The 19,242-nt window shown below is 34.6% G+C and overlaps 2 protein-coding genes across 3 annotated transcripts; one reads left to right on the top strand and one right to left on the bottom strand.

Moving 5' to 3' along the window:
* Positions 1-368: 368 nt before the first annotated feature.
* MEF1 (mitochondrial RNAediting factor 1) lies at positions 369-2,267 on the bottom strand. The gene has a single exon (XM_079022704.1). The coding sequence runs from the start codon at positions 2,195-2,197 to the stop codon at positions 413-415; it is 1,785 nt and encodes a 594-aa protein (XP_078878830.1). The 5' UTR covers positions 2,198-2,267; the 3' UTR covers positions 369-412.
* A 2,262-nt stretch (positions 2,268-4,529) lies between these two features.
* Positions 4,530-7,770, top strand: LOC145074033 (WAT1-related protein At4g15540-like). 2 transcript variants are annotated; one of them, XM_079020479.1, is made up of 7 exons: positions 4,530-4,789; positions 4,900-4,971; positions 5,102-5,173; positions 5,272-5,470; positions 5,584-5,742; positions 6,024-6,175; positions 7,287-7,770. In XM_079020479.1, the coding sequence occupies exons 1-7, from the start codon at positions 4,581-4,583 to the stop codon at positions 7,429-7,431; spliced, it is 1,008 nt and encodes a 335-aa protein (XP_078876605.1). In that variant the 5' UTR covers positions 4,530-4,580; the 3' UTR covers positions 7,432-7,770. The 2 variants fall into 2 exon arrangements, with proteins under 2 accessions (XP_078876605.1, XP_078876604.1); XM_079020478.1 differs by having other exon boundaries at positions 5,060-5,173.
* The last annotated feature ends 11,472 nt before the right edge of the window (positions 7,771-19,242 follow it).

Here is a 19,242-nt window from a genome sequence, read left to right as displayed (position 1 = left end):
TGAATTTATATTCTATCTACCATTATATATATATATATATATATATATATATATATATATATATATATATATATATATATATATATAAATATGTTGCTATTATAAGTACAAAGATATAAGTCGCCTCCTCCTCAAGAGTTTAGAACTTTTAAATCAATAGAGCAAATCCTATAGACCTATAATTGAACTTTTTCTACGGATATTTAAATCGAATAATTGAACTTTTCTTTTTTTGGTGAAAGAAAATTAATAACACTTGTCTCTATCACAATCTTGCAAAAGATGCAAAAACATATGTACTTACTTATACGCCATGATAATACTTCATCATCGATAGAGATTAGAGAGCAAAATACAACACAAATGTAAAAAAAGAAGAAAGAAAGCGATGCATCCATGTCTAACAATATAATCACCAATAATCACTACACGAACATTTCCCATCTTCAAACCGATGAAATCTATTATTATCCCTAACAATAATCACTCTACCACAACATTTTGACATAAACTTTATTGCAGTGTGACAATCACCACAAATCCTCAAATTCTTCATAACCCTAATAGGTCTTTTGTCCTTAAATGTAATTAAAGCAAATGCAATTGCTAATCTTTCACTATGATATCTAATCGCCATACTTTTCTCTTCACCACCAACTTCTCTCAACACATAACTCGTATCAGCAACATAACCAGCTTCCACCATCTCATCTTCTAAATCCTCCAACTTTTCATAAATCTCTTTTGATCTTAAATGTCGCCTGTCCCCTGCAGCAAAAGTATGGACCATATTACCCTCCTCAACCCAGCTTAAACCAGTTTCCTTTTTTACCCCTGTGTCCCTTAACATCTTTCTGGCTCTTGCAGCCTCTTCATATCTTCCAACAGAAGCATAAGCATTAGATAATAAAACATGCATGCCTGAACTAACAGGACCTAATTCAAACACTTTGTCAGCAGCATAAGCTGCTAATTCTGTATTTCCATGGAGTCTACATCCGGTCAATAATGCCCCCCATACACATTCTGTGGGTTTGATTGGCATTTCTTTTATAATCGAGAGTGCTTCATCTAGTTTATTAGCTCTTCCAAATATGTCCACCATTGAAGCATAATGCTGATCAGTTGGCTCAATCTTGTAGTGTTTCATTAGGTTGAAATAATACTTGCCCTTTTCCACTAGTCCTGAATGGCTACATGCATAGAGTGTACAAAGAAAAGTTATGAAATTTGGTTTCATGCCACTTGTTTCCATTTCTTGGAATAATTCAAAGGCTTTATTTGTATGTGAATGTTGAGCACATGCTATGAGCATTGCGTTCCACATTCCTAAGTTCTTGACGGGTGTTTCTTGGAAAATCTGATAAGCTGGTTTGATGATTCCACATTTTGAATACATAGAGATTAGAGCACTTCCTATGAAGCTTGATGAATCGAAGCTCAATTTCAAAGATAGCCCATGTAGCTGCTGACCTAGTCCGAGTAGTGTTGTGTTGCCACAAACTCGAATGACACTTGTGAATGTGAAATCGTTAACCTCCAATTTCTCAAATAAAGCTTGCTTGAAAAGCCATAGAGCTTCTTCATGTTCGCCCAACTGCGCATACCCATAAATCATCCCACTCCAAGAAACTACATTTCTCATAGGCATTTCGTCGAACATGTTACGTGCGTCTTCAATCTTCCCACATTTCGCATACATGTCCACCACCGAACTGGCGACGAACACATCAAAACCATACCCAGTTTTCAAGGCAAGACAGTGCACTGACCTCCCGACGTTATAGTTTGAAAGAATAGCAGAGGCTTTCGTGGCACTCGGGAAAATATGGTCATCTGGTCGAACACCATAATCGACCATCTTCTTAAAATACTCAAGTGCAAGAATAGGGAGCTCATTCTGGGCGAAAGAAGAGATAATGGAACTCCAAGTGGTTGATGATTTGATATGGGTTTCGTTGAAAACTCGCTGGGAGTCGATTGGGAGCTGGGTTTTTGAGTAGAAATTAATTAAATAGTGAGAAACGAGTGGGATTATTTGAAAGCCTAATTTGATAATATGACCATGGAGTTGTAGTCCTTTAGGGAGTGTTCTTGATCGGGTTACAGAAAGAAGGAGGTCACATACGTTTCTGTAATTTTGTTCAAATCTCAACTGGATTCCTTCTTGCAGACATCGTTGGGGAATATGAAGCATATTTTAGAGCAGATATTTAAGCGCCACCCAAAAGTTATGCAACATATACAGTTATACACCGACGAAAGATAGTAAAGGATGATTTTACTTTTAATTTGAACAAGAAGGGTCTTTTGAGAAAGGGTAAATGTCACCGTAATCCAACAAATTTTTCGGTTTTGTTTTAAAAGGTCCCTTACATATTTTTTTGGTAGTACAAGTCCTTAAACTTAGAATTGGCTTATTAAAAAAGGTATTGAATTTCATTTTTCCCGGTTTCACCAGTTAAACTTGGATTAAATGGCATTTTTACTTTTGGAGTAATAAAAAAAAGGAATTAAAACTCTCTCTCTCTCTCTCTCTCTCTCTCGTATCATCAACACGAAGAAGACAGATCGACAGCCACATCCAAATTCCTCTTGTTTCAGTGAATCCGTATCGTGAAGCCAAAATCTAAAACATGCATTCACCGGTATCGAATTCACCTAAATCGGAGGCTTCATCTGAATCTCCGAATCAGAGGTCCATCGACCCCAATTGAAACCCTTCCCTTTGTTGACCGCTCACCGCCTTCTAAGTTTCATCTTCATCGCCTTCTTTGTTTCAGTTCAGATCCATGTAAGTACAAAAGTAAAAGAAGTCGGTGGATCGTTCAGAACCAGACCATTGTTCTAAAGGCGATGTCTCTCCCTCATCTCTTTCTCACTTTCTCCTTCACTACTAGATCACATGAACCCTACCAATTTCAAATAGGATTCAAGCTCATTAGGCCACATCCCTATAAATATCCTTACCTTACCAAAAGACTATGTTGCCACAGTGACCAGAAATCTCTTCATCGATTTCAACCGCCCTTACCAAACTTCAACATTCGTCTCCCTATCTGCACCTTCACCACCTAATCAATCAAGAAACTTACACCCTCAGAAGACAATTTAGCCACTAACAAACATCATCTCCATTATCAAAATTTCTATACTAACTACACACCCTCAGAAGACGTTGCTGTCAATAATGGGGATACACATGACAATATAGTGATAATGAAGGAAAGTACATCGACTGATGCATCAGGTTCCATCGGAGAAGAAACCATAGTTGTCAGAATGGTTGGAATCTTCGGAATGGAAGGACTCATTGAGCTCGCTTGAGAGTCAATACCCATTTCATTGATTCAATGTAAGAGGTTAAGAAGTTGATACTCGTTGAATCGATTCTCTAGTTTGATCCCCAAAGACTCTATCTTCATAGCCACCACTGAGATTTGTTTTTCATAGATCTGATCAGACCCTGAACAATCACCGAACAATCACTTGCAATGGCAGAGTCGATGAGATGGACTGCCGACAAAACCCAAAAAAATCAAAACTTATAGCCATAGAGTGCATCTGTAGAGTCCAGATGAGGTTCCAATCTTAAGTTGTTTGAGGAAGATGGGTGGTTGGATTCTGTGAATGGGGAGAAACAAAAAACTATGTCGAAGAAGAACAAGATGAATGATTTTAGTTTTATTTCTTTTTTTTTTAGTGAAAAAATCATAGTCATTAAGGAAACTTGAAATTACAATGTTGATGTGGGTGACACATCAGCTTCAAACGTAGAGGTGGCATAAGCAACCGGTTTTCAACGGTGAAAGGGACCATTTAAACCGGTCAGCACACACTTTGTGACCCTAAAAAGCAAAAAATTAAGTTTAGGGATCATTTAAACCAAAATCAGTAAGTTGGTTGGGCTACAGTGACATTTACCCTTTGAGAAACTAACAGAAACCCTCCGTTATCCAAGAAATGCTCTGTTTCTTTTCTTTTTTACTTCGTCTTGGAATTGAAATTTATAGAATTTAATAGATTGTTGTATTATCCATTAAACATCTATAGTTATATATAACACCATCCACAACCCATTAAACAAGTATTCAATTCTAATCACCATTTTATTTATTATATTGAACCATTCAATTAACATTCAACTCATCATCCATACTTCATTCAACTCTTATTCAAATATTCAATCCTAATCATGCTATTTAACTTTTATACTACTTGTGGATGCTCTCAAGGCACTTTCTTCTAAGGTTTTTCAGAGAAAAGGGGAGGGTATATGAAGTAAAGTTAAATGAAAGAAAGGGCAAAGTGGTGAAAGAGGAAAAGCTATAAATACAGTTATATGGATTTTTCTTAACGGTGAATTATATGGATTTTTCTTAACGGTGAATGCATACATTTATACGGATGACTGTGTGTTTGTTGATTAAACTTCGAACATGGGAAGTTGAGGGACTATTTCGGTAATTTGGGAAAAAGAATAAAAAATATTAATGCTTAAATAAGAAGTTGGTGAGATTAAGATCCTATTGAACTTCTTATCTCCAAGGACACCTAATAGTGAGAAATCTAGAGAGAGAATGGGTGTTGAAGAAACAGAGAGAGGTAGCTTCTTTTACAAAGATGTATTACCATTTGCAGCAATGGTGTTGGTGGAATTGATGGTTGTTAGTGGCAACACACTCTATAAATCAGCATCTGCTAATGGAATCAACTCTTATGTCTTCACCTTCTATGTCTTCTTCATCGGCTTCATTTTCATCTTACCTCTCCCTTTCATCCTCCACAGGTACCTACCCTGCAATTTTCATCCTAGCTTTCTTCATCAAACCATTAATTGATGATCTATTATAATTTGGGGATTTTGAATTTATCAAACTTTAATGAATTTTGTTGCAGAAGAACAAGCGTTCCAGTTCCACCCATCAATTTCTCGATTGTTGGGAAAATATTCATGCTTAGTGTCCTCATGTAAGCTTCTCTGAATTCACAAATCACAGTTCACACCAGCAATTTGGGTATATCGATCTGCTTAATCTTTGTGAGGTAAATTATACAGGTATTTGTCTCAAATTTTCGGATATATTGGTCTGAAATACAGTTCTCCGACTCTATCCTCGATCATGAGCAACCTCTCACCTGCGTTTACCTTCATTCTTGCCTTCTTCTTCAGGTTCTCATCTTCTTCAACAATACATATGAATCGTTTTAAAGGGAAACTAAGAAACGTGATTGATTCTTTATATATGTTATCTGTATTGGTTATAATAGGATGGAATCGATAGATTTCCGAAGCTATACAAGTCAAGCGAAAATCATAGGAACAATAGTGTCGATATCAGGAGCAATTATAGCGACAGTTTACAGTGGTCCTTCAGTTTTATCAAACCCGATTAGCATAAACTGGATTGTCGGAGGAATTTTACTCGCAAGTCAATATTTTTTACTTGCCTTCGCTCTGGTTGCCCAGGTAGCAAACTAAAAGCCATAAATATTCGAAATTGAAGATGAATCTGTACGCGTATGTTGTTAAGAAGTAAGAAAAAGTGATCAGTGTTGAAAATGAAATGATTGCATAAGCAGGCGAAGATAATGAAAGAGTATCCGGTGGACGTGATGGTGGTGTTCGTATTCGGGATAAGTGGATTGTTTGTAGCAGGGGTTGCGGGATTAGTGATGGCACAAGATTTAGATGCTTGGAAACTACAACCTAATCTTCTTTTGGTCACTATACTATATATGGTAAGATACTAAGATCTACTGTGAAATTCACTCTGCAATTCTGCATAGTGAAATTCATCATGGTTTTTTTAGGAAACTTTTTTAAATTTTTTTTCTTTTTTGTGATGTGAATCTTTAAAAACTATTTTCATAACAAAACATAACTTTATATTTGTTAAAACAAAGTCTTAAATTAAAAAATATTGGTTTTTCCCTGTCAATTTTTTTTTTAATTTATAAATATGCCTCATTTTACATTTAAAAAATATCCCCAAATTATAACATGGTAACACATATGCCAGGGGTTTTCTTCTGGATTCTTGAATGTTGTGATACAAATCTGGACGCTGCGATTGAAAGGCCCTGTGTACGTGGCGATGTTCAAGCCGTTAACGATTGTGATAGCGATTGTTATGGGCGTCTTGTTTCTCGGTGATTTGCTACATCTCGGAAGGTTACATTACATAATCACATTACATCCTCTAATTTCCTTTTATTTTTACATAATACAATTCCAATATCATCATATATATTACTTTTTACACAAATAATACTTCATCAACCGATTCTCCAACAACTAAAGTCTAAAACAGACCTGACGTATATATATAAAAAAAAAGTTTAATGAGTTAAAAAGTGAGATATTAAAATATATTATAATTTAAAAAATTATTGATCTTTTTATTTAACTGTATTGTACTATTTATGGCAAAATTTGTCTTTTGTGTGCTTCCCGTCAATTAAATATTAAAAAAAGTTATAAGTAACTAGGGAAAAATCGTATATTGCGAAATTGTTTTTTATATACTGCATATTATTCATATTATTGCAAAAATTATAAAATTTTATGAAAAAAAAAAATGAAGTTTTGTTTATCGTGAGGATTTAAAAAAAACAAAAAAAAACCATTTTTGCAGCAAAAATCAAGTTTCCTAGTACGGAGATCTAATGTTAAATTTAGAGAGCTTTACAAAAATAATAATAATAATAATAAATAAATAAAAAGTATAAAAAAAATGAGAAAAACAGGAGTTATCAATTTCGTAGAAAATATTGAATTTTATAACTATTTATGAGAAATATATTAATGGTTAGTCCTTTTTTTTTTTTATAATTTTTTGTACAAACCCTATTCATATTGATTGATTGATTCATATTAAAATAAAACAGTTAAATCAAATTCGGTTTACCTAACACTAATCATCGGTAAAGTCATAATACGCTTTTTTTCTTACAAATCCTATCATATTCAACATTCATACTAATTGATTCATATTAAAATAAAACATTTAAATCATATTCGGTTTCCCTAACACTAAAAGAATCATCGGTAAAGTCATAATACACAACCTTAAAGGCTTAAACTACATCAAACAATCCCTTAAAATATATATTTTATTTTATGAGGGTATTAATTTGGTCTTTAATTATTATTTTCCAGTTTTATATATAATGTAAACTTTAAAAAGGGGACATGATTTTGAGGTTGTACCTAATTAACGGGGATTAAAATAATAAAAATTTAACATATATTATTATTTGAATTGTTGTGGTGTATGATGCAGTGTTATGGGGGGCATTATAATAACAGTAGGGTTTTATGGAGTGGTATGGGGAAAAGCCAAAGAGGAATCTCCATCGTCCATTCAAATCACCGCTCCTTTGCTCCAACCACATCACAATCTTGAACAGGGTCCATGCATTCATTAACTTCTTATTAAAGAAAAAAAATCAAGATTGCAGTGTATATATTTGTAAAATAATTTAGGGTTTAGATTCCAATCCTGTATTCATTTTAAGCCTTTCAGATATAGTTTTTTTTTTTTTTTTTTTTTTTTTTTTTTTTTTGAATTTAGCGTTTAGATTCCAATCCGGGATATATTTTACTAGTTTGTATCCTTTTGTGAGACGAATGTTAAAAATTAACAATTGACATGAAGACCATCTTCAAGCGACCCGGTTTTGTAATTTAATCGATGAAGGATAAATATGTGAAAGGATAATATTTGATTATATAATAGACAAAATTTCACAAATATCTTTATGATTTTCAGTTTGTCTCTAAAATAGTCGTTATAAAATATTTTTTGCATGGATTATCCATATGGAGTAAACTTTGCACAATAATGGTCATTTTAGAGAAAACTTTGCATACAAATGGTCATTATAACTACTTGTTGACTAACTTTGTTAAAATTTGTTGTTAAACCATATAAAATTACATTTTTACCCTTACCATTGCCCATATGAAATTATATTGTTATAAATCTTATTTAATATTCATTTTTGTCACACAAACACCACCAAATACCACCCACAACCACCATTCCAGCCACCACCAAACACCTTTATTAGCCATAATTATATCACCATATACATCTCACCTGCTCACTCGAAACCAACACCATCAACCACCATATCAACTTCTCTCTACACCACCTAATACCACTACCCTCAGACCTCTGTTACACATGCAATCCGGGAAAAAAAAGGAGAAAAGGATTAAGGAGGTGGTACTATTCAAATTAGAACAAAGAAGAAGAAAGGGGTGAGATTTTCTTTTCTTAATCGAAGAGAGAGAGAGAGAGAGAGAAAGGGAGAGAGAGAGAGAGAGAGAGAGAGTTGTGACATGTGTTGGCGTCGATCGAGGGTGAAGACATAAAGAAAATGGGTTCCACCGTTCGGGTGTTGCTAATATCGGACACGCCAAGTCGAAACCCAACTTAAAATTTAGACCAGAAGCAATCACACAACAAAGGGGTTCAATCGAGCCCTAGAATCGTGTGCAATGGGCGAGGGTTTACTCGATTGATCGATGGTGCAATGTATTTTCAACAGGAGGCAACAAAATGGAGAAAATGACCAAGGGACCTGCTTGAAAACCAAAGTTTGCACCGGTAGGGATTTTACTAGTTGAAAAAGTGATATTGCTTTTTGTTCCTCTCTAAGCTCTAGTTGATCTGGAATTTCAAGCCAACTGACTGGTCTCCATGAAGTGTAATGCCATTACATGTCGTGTAAGACCAACACATCGTGTATAACTATGAACACGTCGTGTTCATCAGGCAGTGTCCAAAAACGATTTTCTTCCAGCTTTGAACAATTCATAAATGCATCAAATATAACAGAAAAAACACTATAGGCTATGATACCACTGATGAGTTTTGAGCATTACAACATTCTAATGGTGCACATGCAACCCAAATGTTTTGGATCTAGGTTTTTCTCAAGTTATACATGCAAATCAACTATCCAAAGCAAAACCCTAGATCTAGTATATACAATTCGAAACTCACATATATATTAGGGTTAGAAGATTACCTCACTTGTTATATTGTAATAACAAGAACAATCCTTGCTAGATCTTGACTTTTGAAAGCCTAGTGCCCCAAGTGTTGCACTTCTAATGGAGTCACAAACACTCAAACAACAAGGATGACTTGGAGAGAAGAAAATCGGCTATCCTTAGGGCTTCAATAGCATTGTCCAAAATTCTCATGTAGAGGGGTTCCTTATATAACTGTGTGGGCTGCTAGGGTTTCTGGAGAAAACCCTAATTCGTGCTTAAGGCTTAAGCTGCACATGGACCTTGTAACATCCCAAGATCAGGTATACCTCGTAACTCTTGGTCTTTTGAGTATTTGGCCATTTTAGTCCCTTTATGAGAAAAGGTGGTGAATGAGTACGCGAGGCGTACGCAAGTGTACGCTCAACATACTCATATGCGTATTTTTGATGCGGAAGCCACCTAGTACACTGGGCATACTAAGCTCATAGTAAAAATCCTAATTTAGGGTGAGACCCCCCCCCCCTATTTAAAGGATTTGATGGCATCATTCCTGGCCACCATTCTCAGTCACCAACCCTCCTAAACCCTAGTTTTCGTTCTTAGAGCTTGTGAGTGAATTAGAGAGCCTTGGGAGCATTCTTGAGTTTCTTTGGAGTGAAGAAAGAGTCTTGAAGAAGAAGGAGTGGGATTTCAGGCCTTGGATCTGGGCTTATCGTAATGTGGAGCTTCATTTTGAGGTATAAAGCTCAGAGCTTTCTCACTCTTTTGGTTTTTGCATCTTAGTAGAGTATTCTAGCGTTTTGTCCCCAAAGTTGGAGACTTTATGTGATATTGTACTCCAAAGACCATGATCCACCCCCTTTGAGTATATTTAGTGGTGTAGAGTCATAAAAATCCTATCTTGGATGTTGGGATCAAGCCATGCATGAGATATGTGCTTTTTGTCATAAGAGGGTGAGTGTTTTGTGTGTTTGGGATCTTTCTAGCAATGCAAAGGCTTAAAGTCCCTGACTTTATGGGTTAAGAGCTATTATAGAGTCTAGATCTGAGATATGAGCCAAGATCTTCACTGTTTAAGACCAAACAAGTGAGAAGGGTGAAACTGGAGCGTACATCGGGTGTAATTCCAGTACGCATAGCGTAGGGGTCGTATATCCCCGATATCTGCATGGCAGCCGAGTATGCCCAGCGTAAGAAGTTGGTACGCGCGACGTACTCCCTGTCGTTGAATTTTGGTGGCTTTTAGGGTTTGGGTCAAATTATGGACATTTAGGGCCATTGAGGGGTAAAATGGTCTTTTGTCCTTCTGTGAGATAGTGTAGCCTCTTTAGATCCATGATTAATTAGGGATAATTGTTGTGTATGTTAGGCGGAGGCTAGACCGGTGGTTTGAGTTCGAGTTTTGTTGACTTCTTGCAAGGTGAGTCTTCTCACTATACTTGCCTTGAGTGGTACCTTGTGTGATTAAGTTGCTTATTGTGATTATTTGTGTATTTGATATACTGCATTATGTCTTTGTGATTTATGCTAAGTATTGTTATTATGAGCTTGCTGAGTTGGGACCGGAGGGTCCCACTGGGACACATTGACCGAAGGGTCTTATTGAGTTACAGCCTAGAGTGGCTAATGAGTTGTATGTGGTATTTTGGGGAGCACACTAAGCCTTGTGCTTACCGTGTTATGTGTTATGTGTTTCAGGTAGTTCCGATGATCGCGGGAAGGCCCCGACTTGATTGTACACATACTCGCATTGTAGATATGTTTTGGAGGATCCTGGTTTATGTGATAAACAACTTCTGATAAATAAATTGTATTAATGTTGATACTTGAGATTTTCGGGAAATATAACATGTGATTTTTATGTTTAAAAATGAAAAATATTTTATGAAAAATTCCGGTGTTACAGACCTCCACTATAGAGCCCTTAGATGAAATATATAGGGATCTCCCTATAGGATTTCGTCCACTCCACTCTATGGAGTCTATCAGCTAGTTTTGCAACTACCAATGATTTGCAAAACCGGTCCCTCTATTATTAATCAGTTCCTTTAATCCCAAAAGTAATATCAAATTAACTTCTGATTAATTACTAATTAGTAATATTGTTTCCAAATAATATATTAAATTTGTAATATATTAATAAAATCATTTTTGAGTACCAATTTATTATTCATATAATAAATCGTACTCTCTCTCCTCAAGTCATCCTATCAAGTTGCATGAGTGAAGGCAACCCAAAAAGACCATGCTCATAATCAAATCAAGTACATGTTGGATTAATGTCTAAGTCCATAACTATAATTGGTAAGACTTGGTCCGACCCGACATGGTCCATTTGGGTTGCATGGCATCGGGACAATTGGATAGACATGATGAGGAAAAAGGATACTAGTGATTTTATATTAATATATTATAAGTTCTAATATATTAATATATAATCATATTATTTAATTAGTATTGATCAAGAATTAATTTATAATTAATTAAGTGATCAAAAGGAAATGGACGCTTAGACATATATGTGTGATGGGCCAAGTTCATTTAAGTTGGGCTAAGCTTTCATGGATAGTCCATGAAGTGTTTAACCCATGGATCATAAGAAATGAAAGGTAATGGTATTAGGGTTTAACCCTAATCTCCACACTATATAAAGAGGTCCTTGGTTGGTGAAATTGGCACTAGTGTGGGTACACTAAGAGGGCTAGCCGATTTCACCAGAGAGAATCAAAGTATCCTTATTCTCAAGGTTATTCCAAGAGTTCATGGTGTTGTGTGAACCATTTGAGGTGTCACACTTGGGGCACTAGGCACTCAAGCTTCATGAAGACAAGCTACATTAAACAAAGGTATGTATTCTATCCATTTGATTACCCAAGTATCAATTATTGTATACTAGATAGGGTAATACCTTGGAAAGTTCATAATTGCGTGTATAATAGAGAAAACATAGATCCAAGGTATTTATGGTTACATGTACACTTAGGAGTGTTAGAATGCTCAAAACCCAACAGTGGAATCAGAGCCTAGGCTTGTTTTCTTGTTATACTTGCAAAATTGGCTTAAAATCAAATTTTGGTGCTGTCAACACAGCAGAATCGCCGAGTCCACTGATGGAGTCGTCGAGTCCAAGGCAAAAAACATCCAACTCGTCGAGTTTGTTCATGCACTCGACGAGTTGGACCCCCAGACAACATATTTTCAACTTTTAAGGCTGGAATTGGACTAGAATCATTACCCTAAGCTGTTTTTGGGCTTATAAACTTATTTTTGATGTGGTAATGTTCATGCTAATCCAATTTCAAAGATAATTGTCAATAGATTCATGTTTTGTATTAGTTTACAAGTTATGCTAATTACATGAAAAAGTTTGATGTGAATTATCTTTGTTCATATGAGTTGCTTAGATTAATAGATAAGTTAATTGATTATGTGTTTTCAATCCATTTTAATATAAGAGATGATTCTAAAATGTGTTTGTGTAACTTGTCCTCAAGTTACATGAAAAGTCACATTAAAGTTTCTTAAAACTCATAAAAGTTGGCAATGATTACAAAATGAAGAGTCTTGTCCTCATGAAATGGTTTTATGACTCCATAACTTGTCCTCAAGTTATGAAGATTCAAGAGTCACTTCATTAAATCATTAAAATATGTAACCTTAAGTAGTTCCATAAGTTACAAAGAAGAAGAGTTACATTCTTTAATAGTTTAAAGTCTTCCATAACTTGTCCTCAAGTTATGGACGTTGAAGAGTTTTTAATTAAAACTACTTTAAACACATAAGTTATGAAATTAATTAGTTTTGATTTTTTTCAAAGTTGCCCTCAAGTTTTGGAATTTGAAAAGTTTTCTCTTATGAATACTTTAATTCCAAGTTTAGCACTTATAATTTTAAAAGTTAAAATTCAACCCTTATACTTTATAATATTATAAGTTAATATATATATATATATATATATATATATGTGTGTGTGTGTGTGTGTGTAAGAGCAAGTCAGTCTTACCATTAGTAGGCCTCATTCATGAAGCCGGTCTATAAGGGAGATATAAGGTTACTGCCTACAAAATGGCAGTTTAATGGGTGTCCACTCTCACCCACCGCTTCCTTGACTGGTGGAGGGTCGTTAGCCAAACGGGTAGGACAAAGACTAAAAATTCTCCCTTCATTAAAAGTATTAATGATAAATACTAAGTAACTAAACCTTTTATAAATACCCAATCTTAGTTACTTAGGAAAATGTGAATAAGGTGCTAATCCATGAAATTACACTTTGCACTTTGTTTAAGTCGGTTAGTGGAGCATGTGTGGTTAACCGGCACACTAACTTGTATTTAACAAGGTAGGCATTAATGTTTATCATAGTATCGATGGTACGTGTGTGGTTAACCGACACATCGACTGAGGGGTAAATATTAAGGGTACCAAGTATATTTGCATGGTTACTTCACACCTTGTTTTGTGATCCTCGGCATCCCAGTCACAAAACCTGAAGGGCACACTCGAGATTGAAACATGCCATTGAAAATTTCAATGAATCTCAAAAGAATCTAGGAGTTTCAAAACCAATTAAAACCTAATAATACATTTCGTTTATCTTGGTGGAAATTGGTGAATCGTCATTCACCTACCTTCAAAAAAATTTATAGCTTGGATTACGGCATCCCTCTTCCAAGTTATAAAATAGTTTGTTGGGTCCTAACCGTAATATTTCATATTGGGTGTTATATTAAGGTCTTTAGATCAACTATCTCGAATATCTCCCCAAAGATGTCTAGTTCAGACATCTATGATCCTCCCAAATCTCTTGGAACTTCACTTCCTCCACCTCCTCCAATTATTCTCCCTATCCCACAAGTTCAAGGTCACTCTAGCCCTATTGACAAGCAAGGTCTATGTGTGCACACATCTTGGAGATGAAGTCACATATTGACAAGCCGTGAGAGTTGGGTGTCAAAGTCTTGAGAAAGTTGGATGTCCAATCACTTTCTAAGTCACATAGTGAGTTCCTTTGGGACTCCTATGAAACAGACTATGACAAGACCCTTAATGATCTTATATATTTTCTAAGATCAACTTCCCAAAAACTTTATGGACATTGACAATGATGACACTGGAAATCCAGAAAAAGCATTCTCTTCCCAATGGAAGGGATCAACCATAGTAAATTTAGTTGACCAAATGGTAAAGAGAAATGCTAAGTCTGTGATAGTCCCATGTACCATTATCAAAGAGTCCATATGTTAAATTGCCAAAGGAATGGGCATTGATTGTGAAGCTGCTAAATTTACCTAAGGATGTTAAAGTCAATAAGTTTGACTCTACTTCAGGTAAAGTCCACTATCTAACTCTGTTAAGTTTCTACTATGAGATTCCTATTACATGATGTGACTGGGTCACATATTGATGTTTTAAGAATCAAAGAGAAAAAGTGGAGAAGGAAGTATATGCTGATTTTGATCGCGAAGATGGATTTCGATCGCATGGTTCGGTGATCAGAATTTTGAGTAGGTGCTTAAGAGTTATGACAACAAGTTTTCATATACATTTACATTGTAAGGATTAGTTTTTTCGCAAAGTTTTAAAATAAAAGAAAAGTTTTTAATTTTATTTATTTTAAAATATCCTTACAATGACATTTGTGGAAAAAAAAAGATGTTGCTTATATGATTCCATTGATATCAATATTGGAAATATGAATTTGATTCTTTCATTTGTGGTAGTGTCTAAATTTACCAAATAAGGAAAGATTCTCATCACCCAAGTTTCAATTGGACCGAAACTTGGAATCATGCAAGTTGTATAGTATGATGAATGAGAACTTTCGAGCATTGGAAAATTAAGACTAACTACTTGTTCGCATGGATGTGTGAGTCAAATGAAAGGACTAAGGGATCGAGTATACATTCTTGTGTACTGGTCAAGTCCACCACAAAAGATAGATAAGATTATTCGTCATAATTTACTAAAGCTCAGTAAATATGGTTATACTTACAAGCTTAAGTGTAATTCTGAGACATTGGAAAAGGTTCCAATGTATGACAGAGCGAATAAGAAGAATCAACTTAGGCAGAAATATAAAAGTTTCTCAAATCTGAAAAGATGAGAGAGTACTTTAGCATAATGTTTTGTGATCATCTTAATGATTTAAAAATCATGTCATAATTAGTCCTCTAAAGTCATCTTAGTGTATTCTTATGACTAAGATGAGGAATCTTGAATTGTTGAAATGACTAAGATGGGTCATGCTTTGTTCCAAAAACAATTCTTAGAGTCATACTCCAAGATTGTAATTTGAGTGACACATCTTAAAGAAGGTTTATTAACACTAGTCAAATGTAAGAGTAAAAGGTTTTCTACTCTTGTACATTTGAAATTGGAAAGTTGTGATGTTTTGGATAAAACAAAGACCAACTTAGGCCAATTGTGTGAAGTGATTGTCTTGATTAGAATCCACACTATCTTTTGAGTATCTGACAAGAAAGTCTTATATGTCAAGAGGAAAGTGGGAGTCTTAAAGGTCTTGAAATTCTTAAGATCTAATCAAGAATTAAACCTGAAGTTCATCACTAGCACACGGCTAGAAGTTTATAATCTATCGTGTTGACATATTTTGTGCCCATTCCAGTTAAAGTTGGCTATACATTTGGAGTTCTGAGAGTTGTCAATTGGTTGCACAACTACTTGGAAGCAATGGCAGGCCCTTGAGCTGCCAAATTGCAATAATTTAACATTGCACAAGTTTAATCCATATAAGTGTGGATTTGTCAGTAACCTTGTCCTGCGATTATGGTTTTGACAAATTCATATGGGTAGGAAATCATACACCAGAAAAATCTAAGTGTCATAAGGTTTCTCTTCGATTCATGAAAATGATGGTAAGGAAACACTTTCACTATGTAGATTTTAAGTAGATAGCAATCTTTGCATTCTCAAAGTCGTTAGTAGAGCACACTAACATGGACTTATGAGAAATAGCAAAGGTCTAAACAATTGAGACTATGATTACACCATCCCTTTTCATAGTTCTGAAATTGTTTAGACACACCTGTGAGCAATCTAAGAAAAGGTGTGTTATTTTGATAAAGTCTTATCAATGCAATCTTGTATAAGAAATCTGAACTTTGGTAAGAAAGTCAATAAAGTATTGACTTCTAGAAGTCCAGCTGATTTCTGAGTACATGTCAAAGCTAGTGGGAGCATAAGTGTTATGCTAATAATCATCATGTTAAGTATTGCAAGTTAGCAATGTTAATTATAGAAAACAAAAGTTTCAATTCGTTGAAAAAGGTGTTTTGCTATAATTAAGGGAGAGGAAATTATACTTCATGTCAATTCTAAAAGGCTTAAAGTGAGATTTTAAACTTAAATTGAGATTTTAATCATCTTTAGCCAAGAATATATATATGAATTTCATGTTGGATTGGTTCAACATAAGGAAATTCTATATATTGCGTTCTCAAAATTCGATTATGATTACGGCATTCCTCTTCATACTCAAATCTTGAGAACCTGGCAAATAAAAAAATATTGTAGTAAAAGACTGGTCTAGAATCATGTCTTTATACGAAACATCATGAATCGTGTCCCATTTACTTTGGGTACGAGATCGATTACATGTGTTATAATATTTATCCTTTCTGAATTTTCCCAATGCCTTGGGGCATTAAGGGGAACAACGTCTAGAATCGGATATGACTAAAGTGATTAAGCAATTGTCGAGGACAATCTAAGGTTTACCAAAGATTGGTTGCTCAAGGACAGTTGGAAGTATACTGTTAATATTGGAAGGACCATATTGACATAGTCTGAAAAGAGGCAACTCATGTTCAGAAGTGGTAGTCAAAATGGGAATATAGAGTTGTCTTCATAGGTGCAAGCAATCTGTGTAAGGTTAGAAACTTAATGCAAGAAGCATGTTCAAAGCAATGCGCTTTGAATCTGAGACATCGTTTCCATGGAATTGCTCTCTATTGGGATACTCTGTAATGATTGTTGCCAAGCCTTTGTGGCTTTGTGCATAATCATTACAAGAGGAACAATGCATATAAGTTTAAAATCTAAACAGATTTCGATAGATGATTGGAATTTGGAATTCTTACATTTAAAACAAGGAATTGGGAGTGTGAAAAGAGAATAATTGAAATTATGTTCAATTGATCTAATTCACAAAGAAAAGAATCATAGACAAACATAGAGTTCATACTTGGTGTATGGCAAAACTATTGTTTAGAAAACATAGTGTACATGCTTGGAGCATGGGACACCTAGTGTTTTTTTTAATTCAAGTATAAAGTTGATAAAACTGAAATAATGAATAATGAGTAATCAGTATGGTGATAAATAAAAAGTGTTTTATTTATATTCATAGGTTTTGATACCATATTAGATTCATTTATTCTTGTGTTTCACTTTGCATGTTTTGACTTCCATAATAACTAAGTTATTCTTTCGGAATGACTAAGTTATTCAAACTATCCACAGTCGGTCATATGTTGGAAGTAGATATGAATCAAGACTGTCATGAGTTGGGATTTGTTACATGCATTTCATGCATTCATTTTGTAGTTTTAATCCATAAAAGTACATTGCATTTAGGTTTAAACTCATGCATTTTGCATATTTTCAGGATTTTTCATGATGCAATTCCATTCACACACTTTTGTAATACTTCAGGGACTTTTGGAGGTTGGATCTTGCTTTAGGAGGTTAAAAAGAGTTGATGGCAAAATTTCGGGACTTGCGGATCATTGAGGAGAGATATAAGAGGAAAATGAAGATTTTAGCCATTCAGACATTTACACGGCCATGTAAATGAAAGTCTTGAGTTTACACGAGCCGTGTAAACGTATATTCAATAGCAATGTACTTGAAAGCAGACAGCCAGTTCTTGGGGAAGTTAAGTCGTATTTGGAGAAAGGAGAAGGCGATTTTGGGAGATTTTGGAAGTGGATTAACACTTGAAAACACTTTAATTTGCATTTCGTAAGTCAATTTGAAGATTAAACTTGTTCAAATTTTAGTTTAACTTAAACAGGTGTGGCTGATTTCTTTATCATTTCTGATTCTGGATTCCTAAGTATTTGTTGTTAGGTTGTAATTTGCACTTGACTTATGTTTAATATCTAGTAATCTTTGATTTGATCTTAATAATGTGTTTGATTGGTTATCTTTTTCACTTGATCAATGAATTAGGGTTCTTATCAATCTAGTTAATCAAATTATGAAATTCGTATATGTTTTATGATTTGATGTTAGTAACACACACTTACATGGTTGTAATTAGATCAAAATTAGTGCAATCAAAGATTAAATGTTGATATTCCTAAGCTTAAGAGGAATGTTAAACATTGTTGGTAATTAGTGCAAGAACTTAATGTCATTTAATGATTTGATGCAAGAACTTATTTGAATTGAGTCAATTAAATGAAGTTTTATTTGAAGAACTTGTTTTGAATAAAATACTTTTGCCAATTTGGATATTAGATTGAACATGAGTTATAATCATATTATATCTTTCAACATAATGCATGTATAGGAATCATAATCGGAAATGTACTTCTTTTACTGATATTAATCTTGCTTATCTATGTAGTTTAATTCGAGTTCAAACACAATCCCCCATTTTAATTTTTTTTTGTATGATGTGTGAGAACATGGCTAAATAAGAAGTCCCGTATTCCTGTGGACTGACCATGCTTACTCTATACTATCTCTAGTGTATGAAGTAACAGTGACTTGAATTTTATTGTTATTATTTTATCCCATTATTTGTTGGTTTGACAACCAAATAGGCTTGTAGAGGTCTAAGATGTTGGACAAGGTGGTGCTACAACACTCATGAGTGCTCATAAGTTCTGAGTATTGGATTCAACCGACGCTCATTGGAATCACTTCATGGATTTTATCATGAGTGATCATGAGACGATAATATCTTATATTCTTCAAACCTAGAGATATGAGTTGTTACTATGAGTTGGTTTTACATTGATTGCACAAAAACGCATTGGTAACTCGATATAATAAAACGTGCCTTTGTGTATGATTCAACAAGTAGTAGAACAAGCCATATGAGTCGAAGTTTATCCATTCCATTTACCTTCGGGATAAAAGCGATATTTATGGGCCCCTCGATGATTTAATGGTGATACATGTGAGTGCTTGGCCAAGCCAGGACTAATTTGATCTGTTCAATCAGTCAGTCATCATGAATCGGAAATCGGGAAACAACAGAT

The sequence above is a fragment of the Lactuca serriola genome, chromosome 9 (assembly GCF_051521515.1).
Source record: "Lactuca serriola cultivar US96UC23 chromosome 9, Lser_US96UC23_V15, whole genome shotgun sequence".
NCBI classification, from domain to species: domain Eukaryota; kingdom Viridiplantae; phylum Streptophyta; class Magnoliopsida; order Asterales; family Asteraceae; genus Lactuca; species Lactuca serriola.
The sequence above is the reverse complement of the archived record's forward strand: the minus strand, read 5'-3'. Positions and strand labels throughout refer to the sequence as shown.

Excerpts from the sequence above, each read along its gene's own strand:
- MEF1 (XM_079022704.1), bottom strand. The coding sequence starts at position 2,197 with ATGCTTCATATTCCCCAACGATGTCTGCAAGAAGGAATCCAGTTGAGA.
- LOC145074033 (XM_079020478.1), top strand. The coding sequence starts at position 4,581 with ATGGGTGTTGAAGAAACAGAGAGAGGTAGCTTCTTTTACAAAGATGTA. Across the intron at positions 4,790-4,899 it reads CTCCCTTTCATCCTCCACAG|AAGAACAAGCGTTCCAGTTC; the intron begins GTACCTACCCTG and ends ATTTTGTTGCAG. Across the intron at positions 5,174-5,271 it reads ATTCTTGCCTTCTTCTTCAG|GATGGAATCGATAGATTTCC; the intron begins GTTCTCATCTTC and ends TGGTTATAATAG.